This window comes from Galendromus occidentalis, unplaced genomic scaffold, assembly GCF_000255335.2.
Source record: "Galendromus occidentalis unplaced genomic scaffold, Mocc_1.1 scf7180000077516, whole genome shotgun sequence".
NCBI classification, from domain to species: Eukaryota; Metazoa; Arthropoda; class Arachnida; order Mesostigmata; family Phytoseiidae; genus Galendromus; species Galendromus occidentalis.
Window position 1 is genome coordinate 77,382 of NW_003805504.1, and position 13,839 is coordinate 91,220.

Sequence of the window (13,839 nt, forward strand, 5' to 3'; positions counted from 1 at the left end):
GGGACTTTAGAGCAGGCTCCTCAAGAAATTTTCGTCGCGCCGTTCTCCTTGCGCTGAAATTCTCCCAGGTCTCACCGTGGTCCCCGGAATATCAAGAACACTGCGCCGCGTTATTTCCGCATCTGTCTGATGGAAGATCTGGCAGGCGAAAGAATTGACGTGCACGGCTTAGCGCACATCTGCTGGTAGAAACTTCATTCCGTGTCCCATAGAGTGGGTCTTTCGATTGAGCTTTCAGACAACGCTGAATATATATGCATTCATGCATATAGGTATGCGTCGTCTGGCTCGGGCGCGACGTCTCAGTCGAGCCCCTTCGCTCAGAAGGACAACGCCGTCGATCTACCGACTGGAGTTGAGAAACCTTTCGCTTAAGCCACGACTCAGGGTATGCTTCATACATCAAGCCCCCCGGTGGACCTGAAAGTGACCCATGCAGCGATGATCGGATGACAGACTTGAAATGAGGGACCTGACGGGTTGGCTTCGACAATGCAGTCCGCATCTCCACTCGACTGAAGAGTAATCATCGAGGACCTCGAGGCTTCGCCGCTCGACGGCGTGTATTACTTCTCGACGTCCGGCACAGCTGTCTCAGGAGAAGGATCGATCATGTCAAAACGTTCTTGTAAATACTCGCAGAGACCGTTTTCATTGTCGCATCGCGAATCGCGACTGAGCAACCGCGCGCGCAGGTCGGCTCCGCTCCGCCCAGAAAGAGCCACATGCTCGATCTGCGTGTCCCGCGACCGCTCGCGCGAAGGTTGTTGGGATCGAGCTTGATGGTTTTGACACCATCGAGTGGTTTCGCTTCGAGGTGACTTGTGTTCGGGGAAAATAATTTTTTTCCGTTCCAAGACTCGAGAGGAATCAGAAATTGTTCTTCCATACAGAAGCAAAACACTGGAAGGTTTCCGCTGAAGCTGAGCTCGATTCCGACATCTCACTCTGAAAGGCAAGCAAGATCGAGGCTCTATTCATCATTCAGAAGTCGTCGTGCGCTATCTTCGCCGCAGCGAGACTATGGGGAGCGTAGGGAACCCCTTCGCCGGTCCATCAGAATTCCAGTACTCGGTTTCTGATTAGGGGAGTAAAATGACGAGTGAATCTGTTCTCTTTGACGACGATAATAGCGATTATCGATAAAGTCATCGATGAAATTCTGGAGCCTTCATCATTCCTCCGACGGAGAGCCGCCCGGTCTGTCGGACACCTCACAATCAATCGGGATCTGTCGAGCACGAGTCAGGAGCCGATTTTCACGCCGCCTGACAGAGAGTTCCTCCGGTTTGATAAGAACGTAACTGAGGACCTCATAGCCTCCTTCAATATCGCTCAGTCCGATTCTTCGATTGAGACGAGCACCCGCCTCGAGTAACTGGAACGTTCATCGAATTTCAGATGGGAGGGAGTCAGTCCACTCGTAGAGTGACGATCATCAACGAGACCAGTCCGGACATCATCACGATATCTGACGATGTTGCTCAACGACTCAAGAATCAAGCTTCGGCTCAGCCAATGGTATGAGGCGATTCCGAGAGAATCTATCTCCTGTTTATCCCCATTCTCGGATTCTGTTATACCCTCGGGGTGCCCTCTGAATTTCCGGAGATTCATGACGAGAGTGTTCCCATTCTGCAGAATGCGGCGTCCGCAACGCCATCGCGCCCTGCTCCTGCTGCTGCCGGCTATCCGTCGTATAGCGAAATGAGCGGCAGGTCTCACCAACAAGATATGGAGAAACTTGATCAAGAGTGGAGGGGCCGACTGGACGATCTGGCAAATCAAAACAAGCAGCTCTATAAACTGGCAACTGATAAGTTCACCGGTCTGTTCATAAATTCTGTACTTCGTGGTTCATAGTTTCCATGTACTTGTCCGGTTCCTGTGCGTGGACCATCCGCTGGTGATTTCCGGGAGCGGTCCCACCCGGAAAATCCATCGATTTCCGAAGGATTCGATGCTATCTGATCCCTCCTCCCATCGTTCCCGAAATGACAAGCAGGATCCTCTTGTTCCAGGGAGCGTTGCCGAAGTTCATCAGAAGTATGTTGGCGACCGTCATCAGGCTGTGTGCCAAAACACGCAGAACGCTGTCATGCAATGCTATAGGAAGAATCAAAAGAAGCCGCTGGAGTGCTCGAGAGAGGTGGTTGCGTTCCAGAATTGTGTGAGTGCTACCAGGCTCAACCTCTCCGCGAGGTAGATCCACCCGATGCAAAGACGCGGAACTCTGTGAAAAGACGATCCATCAGGAGCTGAGAGGAGCGCCAACACGCCCGTATAGATCGAGTGCAGTCTTGTTGAGTGAGAATGTATAGGGTAATAAAGTTTTTATTCGAATGGATTCGCACGAGCTCATTCGGTTCGGCGGAAAACCCTCCTCGGCATCACCGCTCAGTGGGCGACTTCCAGGAGCTTGGATTTCAGCTGTGAACAACAGTCCGACGGAGGAGCAGGCTTGACTCATTCAGAGCTAGGGCGTCGAAGGATCGGAACATGTCGACTCGGGTGTTCGGCACCCTGAGTCTGCACGAAGGCGGAAGGACCGACGAAGCGGGGATTCGATTTGTGAACGAACTGCAGTATCATTTTCAGAATAGGATCCGTGGTTCCTGATAGAAACACGCGCCTGGATGGAAATCACAATCATGGTGTACGAAGTCTGGTGAGCGTAGACATATGTCTCCGCCACCATTCTCGAATTCTGTAAGATCCTAGTATAGTGGTGGAACATTGAGAAAACTAAAACAGTCTTCAACGGAGTATGGGTGCTGAGCCATGCGCACGAATCCTACAACGTCAATCCCCTCCTCATGAGCCACCCCCAGGTATCGTTCACATGGGTCCTGCTCTTCTCCTCGAGCTTTGGAAGCCGATAGGCCTGGCTTCTCACCGGATCTTCGCAAGTCCGGTCATCCGTCGAGGATGTCTCGGATATCGAGATCCGCGGCGACAGGCAATCAGAAAGTTGTGCGGTTATCGTGTTAGATCCGGAAGAGAGGAATCGTTTTCTCTTAGTCATCGGAGATTTTATTCGAAATGGGGTGGAGCCTATTTACAATTGGCGGCCGAGGTTTTCTCAGCGTCGAGCGCGATTGGGCATGATTCCTGTGCGGAGAGAGATATCGTTCCATTTTCCTGAATCGATTACACGGGGACCTGGACCCGTCGATGTTTCCTCTATAAAACGAGATAGATGATGATTGCGATGATTACGGCGAGTATTATCCCAAGAATTATTTTCATCTTCATGTTTTGCCACCATTGTTTCCGTTTCAATGTGACGGCCTGTTTCTCGAAGGCTTTCGCGTTTTCTTCAAGCTGGTCCGCTCGAGACGAGAGATCGGTCAGGTTGTCTCCACGCTGCATTACCTGCAAGTGAGGAGAGCTATGCTCTAGTTTCCAGTCGTCATTGCATGGAGCATCGGATGATGGGAATTCAGACGGAGGCGGTGGAGCGATGGTGGAAACAGCGTTTTCTATGATTACTCCATCCGTGATCAGCGGAGCTCGTCGTCGCCGCTTCCTTCCCGCTCACAATCACGAAGATTTCTTGTGGGTAATATACACATATCGCGCTCGGAAGGTCAGCCATTGCGCCTTCCCTCCCTGGAACCCTCGGTATAGTGAAAGTCACTAAAGATTTGTGTCGCTAGCCAACTCCCCCTGGAATCCGGTCCTTCGACGGACCAAGATAGCGGCAATGCTCTGTTCTTGAAAAGAGCTTACGCTAGCTCAAGTTCCCCTTTTGAGCCCTCATACAAGCTTTTCGGACGCAGGAGCGGCAGTCGTCAACTACAATGGAGTCGTCATGCGTCCGTGACTTCTCCTTCCGCTAAATTAGCGCGAAAGTAGGCCGCGGAGAGTCGTGGCCCCACCCTGCCGCACAGAAGCGGTGGACGAGGATCCGCCTGAACTCCTCTGGCATTCGGAACATTTTCTCGGCGAGTACTATGTATATGGGAGAATTCCAGGATCAAGTTACTTGATCTTTCGGAGTATCCATTGCTGATGTATTGGCGCCGAGTCTCTAGAGTGAAGAAATGAGGCATGCTCGTGGGAGTCTCACGGTGCAGCAGACTGAGTTCAGGCTAATAAAACGACTGTGGATGGTCGAGATTCACGGTGGCCTCAGAGGCATGTGGGACATAAGCATGAAGGTCGCTCGCTGCCAGACACTGATACACTGCGGAGACGATGAACTGACTCATCCGCGGGTACCGTCTATTCAAGTTACACAGGGACGAATGAGATTAGGAATGAAGCCCTGCAGTTTATCATGCCGACAATTCAGTCGCGGGCTGTTCGCAGAAAATGGATTTAAAGGTCGTGTTTAAAGCTCATGACATGAGATATTTACCTTGAGAGTGAGTCATTTAAGAACAAGAGCACGCTCCAGTTAGATCGCTCCGAGCTGCCGAACCACCAGAGAAGGATAATTGATTGAACAGAGCTCACAGAAATCACGCATGTGACGAGAATAGTTCAGACAGTGGAGGAAGATGCCGCTGACGCGGGCTTCGTTCTAGAATTTCTTCATCGAATAAAACCGATTACTGGACCCTGAACACGAGCGAAGGCACCAAAAAGGGAGTCTGCGGAAACAGGGGACTGAGCGAGTGACGGGCGTAAGTTACAGGTTATCTGTATCCGACGACGGAATTTTGACTCATACACGGCTAGTCACTCAAACTGTGAACACCGACGTCTCACGGCATGGGCTGGAAGCGCTCAGCGAGCCCGCGCATCCGATTCGGACAAGGCCGAAAGACAGAAATACGGAGGAAAAACATCGACGTCGGTCGACGTACAGCGCGATTCTCGGGAGTCCCATGCGAACGAGCAGCTCTGCATAAAAATGCTGGCGGCACGAACAGAATACACACCGGAGCGCCGAGGGAGCGAAATGGTCTTCGGATTCGGGATGGAGCGCGGCCTTTGGCTCCGCGGATCCCGGAACCGGAATCGGATTTGACAGCAGCAGCGAGACCGAATGATTTCGCGCTCATCGTCGCATGCTTTCAAGAGCAATCGTTTTACATACAAGCGTCCCGAAACACTTCGGAGCAAACGGAAAACACTGCGGCTCGATGAGGAACACCCCACGAGGAGCAATTTCGAAAGAACGTGCTCATGTTACAATGCTCAATTCTCCCGGAAGGCTTTGGTGACATAAAACGCGCACGTCGCTCGCTGAAAGGAGCATTTCCTTCGGAAGTTCAGGTCCGCGGTCGAGGTGAGCAGGAAGCGACACTCAAACACTCACTAAACAGAAAACCTCACCGACTCTCTTAAGAATTGTCCGAAATACAAAACGGGCGAAGCTGAGGAATCATTGTGTCCGAGATAGTACGGGCGCAACGGTGGGGAATCGATCCGATCAAGTCAGGGATTACAGTATTCAAGAACTTCTGAAAATCTTACCGACTTCAAGTTGTCGTGCATTATGTCCACGACATCGTCGACCTGTTGCTTCACCTCCTCTAATTTATCATTGTTCGATTCACTCGTAGCCATCTCGCGTTGTTTGGAACACTATGAAACTATTTTCGTTAGTGCGTTCGTTTGTCTATCCGGAACGGTGAGCAGAACGAACAGCGGAGAATGACGAGGCTTTCCAGCAGCACAGAGCCGCACAGTGCTGCTATCATGGGTAAGATATTTGACTCCCTTGCCACCTCGTCAACACAGCTGCGAGAGGCGCATTGACTGCCTTATAGTGGTGGTTTTCACAGCGTTGATCCACTTGGATTTCGTTGCGGCTTGGTGAGCTCCTCGAAGCTGGTGGAATAAGTGAATGGTCGTGGTTGAGATAATTGCTCTGAAGCTGATCTTGGAGCAGACTGATGGACTCTGTGGGACCGGGCTTCACTTGACCAAATAAAGCGTCAGCTCCGCCGAACTTCGTGGAAGCGCCCGCGAGATCCGACGCCGACGGATCGGAGAAGTCGTAGGGGCGACCTCCTGTTCCGGGTCGGAGGAAAATAATAACATGTCTCTCATCACGCTCCCGACCGGCACTTGCATTTGATTGTTTACAATCACCGCGGAGCCTCGATCCCGCGAGCTAGCTGCGAAAATAATCGACGCCTCGATCTTTGCTCTCGATCGACTTTGTTAAACCGCATTCTTCCCGGGAGCTACCCTCCAGGACTAATGGACCAGTATTCTACCGCACTCAACCGCAGGAAGTATCCGGTCGGGGGGAGGGCGGAGCAAGTCAGCGATCCCTGCTCTTGAGCTCCGATTCGAGAATTTCACAGGGGGCTCGATTCAAGAGCGTCTCTGAAAAAGGAGCTGACCAGAAAATCTCCGGGAGGAACTTCGCCAGGTAGCATCGAGCAGCCTCAACTCATTTATGACGATTCGATTGATGGATCCGGAGATAGAGCGGTTCTCAAGAAGCAAATGACGAAATAAGGCCCACCCTCAGTGAGCTCGGTCGGGAGATCATCCGATTCCGCGTCAGAGAGCCACAAGACGCTCGTGACCCAGCTCTCAGAAAAGCGTGTCTCTCGACAAGTCGAACTCCGAGACGATAGGCTTAGAAATCCAGGGAGCTCCCGAGACTGGCATGGTCTCTCTCTTCCACCATTACTGGGAATGCGTAGGAATCCCAGGCGAGGAGGATTGATGCCCTTGCAGCTTCCCTCTAGTAACCTTCTCTTATGCCGATCTTCTCCGAAGACACGGTGCCAGCCAGACTCTCCATGCAGCCCCAGACAGAGATTGCGATTTCGTGTATCGCCATTTCGCGAATGCCAACTAGACTGTGTCCTAACGTGCGACGGCCCCCCACGGACGCCCTCAACGGAGCCCTCATATCGAAGATCCCCATCTTCTTGATCCCGTAAACGCTTCCTCGCCGACCCCCTCAAAGCGGATCGCTCGATGCAAAGGATTTATTTGAAGGCCCTCGATCCTCAAGCATACCAGGTCCCACCTTGCGCAGAGAGCGATCAGTAACATCGAGCTTCATCTCTCTGGGAATCCTACCGCTTCGTACGGATGGGATTTTCGCCATGACAGGACGCTTCCAGGAGAAGGGGTAGCGTCATCGAACCTCGGCATCGCGGTCCGAGTGGAGTTCGACGATTTGCCGATTGTTACCGGAGGCTCAAAGATGCACTGCTCCATTCGCGTTGGTACCCGCAGGGAATCTTGAAGCATTCGTTCTGCAGGTCAGAACGCGAGATCTGATTGTGAGTGAGTGGACGCCGACAGCCATCTCAAGAACGAGAGCAGAGAAATTTTCAACTTAATCGTTTATTACAGGTAAATGTTATCGTTATTATCATTGTTGTTGTTTTTTTGTTGATGTTATTCCTTTTTCTTCTGCCTGTCCTTGCTGCTGCTGTTCGTACTGCTTGAATCGTTTTTATAGTACATGGTTTAGATGTTGTTCCGTACACGTTTTCGGGCGAACCTGCCGCTCAATAGCACAGGATGTTATCGACCTAATCGACTCATATCGGAAATCCGTACATGTTCTCACCGCATGGCGACCGAAGCTTCAAGCAAGGATAATTTAAGCGAGCCCATTTACGCGCTACGGGGTAAAACGAACATATCGAATTAAAACACGTCGCCATGTGGAACGAGAAACGCATAGGCACTGGCTAACGCAGGCCGGCTTGAATCTGCATAGAGGGATAATCAAACTCTGGCCGAAACCCTGCCTTTCGCGTTATGCCTCCTTCAACCATCCTCAGCCCTGACGGCTCTTCCAGCTTTTCATTAGGCATGTCCCCCGCGGGTCTCCAGGAAACTCATTCGGTTGGGGTGTTCTGACCCCGTCATCGGAGGCTGTTATAGGCAGGGCTTTATCAAGAGGTGGTATTCCTATCGTCAGAGGACGTAAAAACAGTGGTGCAAGTACCAAAGACGATGTGTCGAACGATAGCATTCGGAATTCTCTCGCAACGAGATGAATTGCAGTATATGGCTACAAAATAAATTCTCAGTTTGCGCAAAACGTTGAGCTGCTGTGTGTATACAGTGGAGACCAGGACGGAGAAGTGACTCTCAGATCCAACAATGATCTCCACGAGAGACCGGGACGCAACAGGACATGCACCGCTTGTTCGTACCGGAATTCACCGATCCGAAAACAACCGGTCATGTCCTGTTGCGGCTCGTCCTCCACGCCCCTACCGGCTCGGGTTGCGGTCGAATCAACTGCACCGATCCATCAGGTGGTTATATAGAGGGCAGGGATGATCCCATGGTTCCAGCGGAATATCTCGCTCGCCGATGGCGATATCGTCACGGACCGCATCCGCAGCCGGTAATCAGACACAAGATTCCTCTCTATCAAAGGGGAGATGGCGGTGGCGACGACGACGACGGTGGCGGCGGCGCTGGCGACGACGACGACGACTACTGAGAACTTCTACAAACGGAATCTCACTCACTCACGTACTCATCAGAGGGGGGAAGAAGCATTCTCCGGAGTGTCTCGAATCGTCTTATTGATTCTATTGGTGTCGGTGATGGCAACCGTGGTCAAAGTCGTAGGTAGAAGTAGTCATGCTGTAGGTGGCGGTAGAAGTCGGCAAAGGGGCAACTGGCGTTCGGATTGGCTGGTGGTGGTCGCTCGACGAATGGAATGGTGCTAGGCTGGGGTGGATCAGATGGTTGTAGTTGTATGTAGTAGGAGGTAATCGTGGCAATCGTGGTGATGGACTTCCGGGTCATTGGATGGTGTCATGCAGTGGAGCAAAGCGGCCCTCCCGCCTAAAACCTTTTCAAGTTGCGAATCAGTATGTTGCACAGTATTTTCTTTTGTTTTTTTTTCTGTTTTTCCTTCAACTATCATGAGTAATATGGTGAGTTCGCCGTCGAGTTTGCCTGCATATAAGAGCTCCTGTTTCAGACCGGAAAAGCGCAATGTTCCGCACGCGAATAAACTCGGTCTCTCTTAGTGTTCATATCCCTCATCGACTCGAGCTCCCAGAATCAAGCGTGGTGTGGAGAGGCTCGTTCAGAAACAGTCGAACCCGAGAGGGGAGTGTCCTTGGACTGGAATTATTCGGAAATGACTTCCAGTTCTCGAGGTTGAACCACACTTCTCTAGCTCCGAGATCTTCTCACGGAAGATGAACAGCTACGGCGATGATTGCTGGGAATGTTCGATCGGATGCCAACCATCAGACTCACGCTCCGAAGCAGGGTCTTCAGAACGATCGGCTGTCAACCAAGCTCGCGTTCGGTTTCGCGTCGTTTCAGAAGTATGTGGGAGGTCTTGGGATTCTCACCAACGATATGGAGGTCCCTCAAGCGGCGAACGCCATTCCGCTCTCGAAGTCGATGTCGCAGGAACTCATTTCGTAGGTCTTTCGAAATGTGAGCTCCGAGTCCCACCCTGATCCCGGGAAGCGTGACCCCCACTCCGATCGTCGGATGCATCGTCCGAGATCCAGACCGGGATAATTGGAAGGGTATCTGCAGACGTCTCGGGACAATAATGCAGGGGAGCGATCTCGACTCTGTATTGTCTCATGTTCATGATAGTCCTGTCCCGGATTATGATAACAAGTGAAATGTAGGTATATGCAGGCAGTCAACAGGCTCAAAGTAACTCCGTTAGAACTCTATCGGTTGTGGGGCATGGGCGGAAAATCGTTTTCAACATCGGCCGCCTGCATGCGAAGTACATAGGGAACTCGTAGCACTGATCGCTCGATTCTAGGCGGGGCCGGTGGGCTGCTGAGGGTCTTGGCTGCTGGCTGTTAGAAAGGCGGGGGACTTTTAGGGTTTTGGAAGGGCTGGGTGGGGGCACGGTTTGACTCAGGAAGGAACGACTTGGAAACCAATGGAAAAATGCTCGTGATCGAATGGGCGAACCATTCGACATCGGTAACGAGGCTCGAGTCGGTGGTTTCATTTGTTCAGCGGAGTGGTTCCAGGAAAAGAACACAATGCTTTCGATGTTGAACAATGCCGTCTTATATTGCTATGGAATCGAGTCGCATATCGTTGTTTAGACCTGAAATGACATGACGATGAACAACGGCTCCGCAGAGGGAGCGGTGCCAAACATACAACTGAGGAGGACAAGGTTTGAACGATCAAAACAATTTATGTATCTTCTTCAAATGGTACGGGTGGTAGCTGTGTCAATGGCAGACGACTAACCGACGATATAGAATCCATGAGCGGCTGGTATACGTTGAGGTGAGTGCGGAGAAGTCTCTACCGTCAAGAAAGAGGATGCAGGAAAAATGATTAACGATCAAAAATGTGCACAGTGGAAGCACAGACATTGAACGGCGACTGGACGCTCGGCGGCGGTTGAATTCTCGGATGAGGTCGGGATTCAGGTCGATGAGCTTGACAGCATTTTGTGTTCTTTTGTTCAAAGGCAGAAATTGCGGTTCACATGTAAGTTATCATTGAGGGTAAGTTGGATCTGAACCGCAGTGGGACGGGCTGGACGAATGATAACTAAGACAGAGGGGAGGACTCCGGTAATAATGAAAGATGGATATTGGTTGCTCCGTCGGATTCTCGACTCTGTAGGTAGATGAACTTCTCGAGACAACCATTCGAGGACCAATGGGCGTTGTTAGAACCAAGTCGAACTCAGGTCAACTCCCGGGGTTGTGGGTTAGGGGAAGCAGCACAGTTGCTGATGAACCAGTAGATGGATCACCATGGGCGTTAGAGTTTTTTTCAATTGCTCGCATGGAAGCTAGCTTGCTTGCTTACTTGCTGACTGGCTGGCTGGCTGGCTCGCTCGCTCGCTTTTTCGGATCTCGGTGTTTAAGACTTCTTGCGAAGCTCTGAGCTCCGAAGTATCACCAATCTGTTGTTTCATTCAACACCACCCCGTGTTCCCTCGTTGTTACCATGTCGTGTTTCATCGCTCATCGATAGCCAACCGTTGCTCGTCAGTTTCGATTTCCAATAGATGCTGGTGTCGATCATTGTCACTGTTCTTGTTGTTTGTTTGTTTGCTGTTGCTGATGTCAATATGAACGCTGTCAAGCGACTCCATCACCTCAAAATCATCTGCATAACCATCTTATTTGTTCTTCCTTACTCTCCGTTCATTCGTTGCTGGGCATACTCGTCTGGCTGAAAAAAGCAGCCAGTCTCCCGCTCGTCTCCCTCCGAGGACAGAGTTGTTGACAATCGTTGACAACAGTTCGACAGATTGACAAGTTGAAGGCTATTGGCGCCATTAACTAGAAAAAACCCATCAACAAATATAAACACGACAAGCCACAAGTATCATATTATGTAGGAACAGAATGCTCGTAATGACTTGCATACAACAAGTTCAACTGTGGAATCGTTCAGCTCATTTCCAGGTTCGTCCGTCCGTCCGTTCATCCGTACGTACGCACTACCTTCACTGATTTGGGTTGCTTCAGAGGGGTCGTTCGGTTCTTACTTGTTATTTTTTTGTTTGCTCGCTTCCTTACAGTCTGGCTTGTGTCAGTTTTTTGTCGTAGAGACGCTTAAAGTCGCGAAGCTGGAAAGCTTATTTGAGACACTCGAGTAGTACATATTTGTTGGTTCGAATTGTTGTAACATTAACATATATGTGCTGATCGCCGATCGGCTGCTATCTAAAAAGTTTGAAAAACTGTACAGCAAAACTCAGTACAACAATGGTCGCAACAAAGTCATCGTTATCATCACCATTTTTCTCGAGGTTTCGTCTCGCGAGTCCGCCTCACTCACTAGTTCCACTTGTTCTCTCGAATCATCATCGTCCTCATAATTATCATCGTATCATTTTTTGTCGATCATTATTGTTATCAATAAAATCTTTGTCCGCTCCCGCCACTTTTTTTCCTGCATTTTAACCTGTCGCTTCCAATTCATCGCTCGGATCCATTATTTTTCATCTTGGCCCGCTATCGATACACCGCGGTAACTTTCCAGTCGGTGACTCTTAGATGAGAGACAGTATGCCTTGTGTATGGGAGAAGTTGTATATTATGTTATTGTTGTTGTTGTTGTCGTTGCGGGTGTTGTTGTTGAACGCTCCGAGAAAGTTGTTGAAAGTGTTTTCCGTTCATGTCGTTGTACGACGCAGAAATCAGATGAGGTGATTTCACGCTGTCAGATGGTTGAAGCCACGGCAGTCAACCTCCGTCATCGTCTGGAGACACGACGGAGGACGAGTGGCGTAACTCCTCTTCCCGCAGATGGTCGGCCCAACCGAGGTTTAGCGTCGGTCGTGCACGTTCTCAACGAAAAGGAATGAACGAACGACACACGAAGTACGACGACCTATGAGCAAGAACCGTTCGTCTAGTTATGCGTGTGTTCGCACGGTGAACATTTTCGTGTGACTGCTGCTCAATCAACCGTTCGATCGGTGAAATTTTTCTTATCTGGACGAGCTTCTGAACGGAGTTTTTCGATCATTCCGTCGAGTTCAATGATAGCGTTTCCTTCCCCCCTGAGCGAATCCTAATTGTCCAGCGAGAATAATGAATGAGCCGATCGATCGATTGACCTTCACTTGAGAATTCGCAAACTCAGAATAGAGGCCGAAAATAGAGAGTGCCTTGGTTCGCTTAGCTTTCCGAATTTTTGATGTTTTTTCTCTCCAATGGCTGGATCGTATTTTCCGTTCATGTCGACCGGCTCGATGCCATCCCTGTCGATGACCATTATTGTGATCTCAATGTTCGCCTTTTTGTTCGAAGGTCTTAGCTATCATGTACGGCTCCTCGAATAGAAAGAATCTCGATGACGGATTGGACCCGCAGCGGGATCGTCATTTTGGTTTTCCTTGAGATCGTTCCCCAATCATCGATTTTTCCCCACTCGAGATCAGGAGACTCAGCTGTTTTTTCGCTCTTCATTCCTTACTTTTGAGGAGACTGTTCGACAAAAATGAGACAAGAACTGTTCCATGCTAAGAAGATTCATCTCCGCGAAGGAGTGATAGTCTTCCTTTTTTCATTCCGATAATAATGACTCTCATCAGTTATTGACTTCAGCAGCGGTATCATCATTCCAAGAAAAATCCAAAGAATTCAGAACCATAGACGACTCGCTCATGGAGAACATTAGTAAATTCGGTACGCCATTGAGTACGGTCATTCTCTTCGTGATCTTCCTCAGTTCCGTCATGCTGAATTATCGGCAATATCGGTATGAATATCTGAGACTAGAGTAACGTGTTGTTAATAACGTGATATTCTATGAGTGTCATCCAAGTCTTTAAAAAAGAACTCCGCCACGGATCTCTAAACGGGAAGGCGTTTACCATGAATTATAGCCGACCCGTCGGGCTTAAGAGACGAGTTCGATTCTTTCTCGGTCGAGACAATGTCAATTTACCCAGTATTGCGGCTGCCTGATGTTTCCAGCCTCAATCTCCTTGCTTTTCAATTCTTGTAACTGTCGCTGTCTGCTTTCAGTCTGTGGAGATGGTTATTGTCGACTCGTCCGAGTTAGTGACCGGATTGGCTGAATGTTAAGTCACATTGTATTAGGAGTATTGCGAAAGAGTACATAATGGTGTGTATGTAGGCTTCAATATAAGGTGTCGTCAATGGTGACCCTTATCGATTACTGTAAAAATAAAAGCTGTTGTTTTCAGCGGGTCTAACCTTTCGGGCCCGAAGCCACAGTTCTGACGACGGATTCGTCAAGCCAGACTTTGCAGGCTTCCTCATTCGAATTTCTTCGTGTGTTGAGAAGGGAGAGAAACTTGAGAAACGTCAGGCCAGAGGCCTATGGGGGGACAGTCTTCCGCAGGATGCGGTTCGCCGTGAAGAGTGGTGGTAGACGCTTCACGGCGAAGCCCGTCCTCGAACTGAGGAGTCTTCCCCTTTTTTTTAAACGAGGTCCTCGATTCTGTCGGAA

At 50.0% G+C, this 13,839-nt stretch overlaps 2 protein-coding genes across 2 annotated transcripts; one reads left to right on the plus strand and one right to left on the minus strand.

Annotated features, from left to right (window-relative positions):
- Positions 1–790: 790 nt before the first annotated feature.
- On the plus strand, positions 791–2,344 carry LOC100898482 (Coiled-coil-helix-coiled-coil-helix domain containing 3). The gene is made up of 4 exons (XM_003747319.1): positions 791–955; positions 1,402–1,521; positions 1,642–1,828; positions 2,022–2,344. The coding sequence occupies exons 2-4, from the start codon at positions 1,402–1,404 to the stop codon at positions 2,204–2,206; spliced, it is 492 nt and encodes a 163-aa protein (XP_003747367.1). The 5' UTR covers positions 791–955; the 3' UTR covers positions 2,207–2,344.
- A 683-nt stretch (positions 2,345–3,027) lies between these two features.
- On the minus strand, positions 3,028–5,625 carry LOC100898620 (vesicle-associated membrane protein 2). Its single transcript, XM_003747320.2, has 2 exons — positions 5,428–5,625; positions 3,028–3,375 (listed from the first exon to the last, which is right to left on the minus strand). Exons 1-2 carry the CDS (start codon positions 5,518–5,520, stop codon positions 3,184–3,186), a joined length of 285 nt encoding a protein of 94 aa, XP_003747368.1. The 5' UTR covers positions 5,521–5,625; the 3' UTR covers positions 3,028–3,183.
- Positions 5,626–13,839: the final 8,214 nt, after the last annotated feature.

Coding starts and splice junctions, on each gene's coding strand:
- LOC100898482 (XM_003747319.1), top strand. CDS start 1,402: ATGGGAGGGAGTCAGTCCACTCGTAGAGTGACGATCATCAACGAGACC. Junction 1,522..1,641: donor AAGCTTCGGCTCAGCCAATG/GTATGAGGCGAT, acceptor CCCATTCTGCAG/AATGCGGCGTCCGCAACGCC. Junction 1,829..2,021: donor GGCAACTGATAAGTTCACCG/GTCTGTTCATAA, acceptor CTCTTGTTCCAG/GGAGCGTTGCCGAAGTTCAT.
- LOC100898620 (XM_003747320.2), bottom strand. CDS start 5,520: ATGGCTACGAGTGAATCGAACAATGATAAATTAGAGGAGGTGAAGCAA. Junction 3,376..5,427: donor TGCACGACAACTTGAAGTCG/GTAAGATTTTCA, acceptor CCTCACTTGCAG/GTAATGCAGCGTGGAGACAA.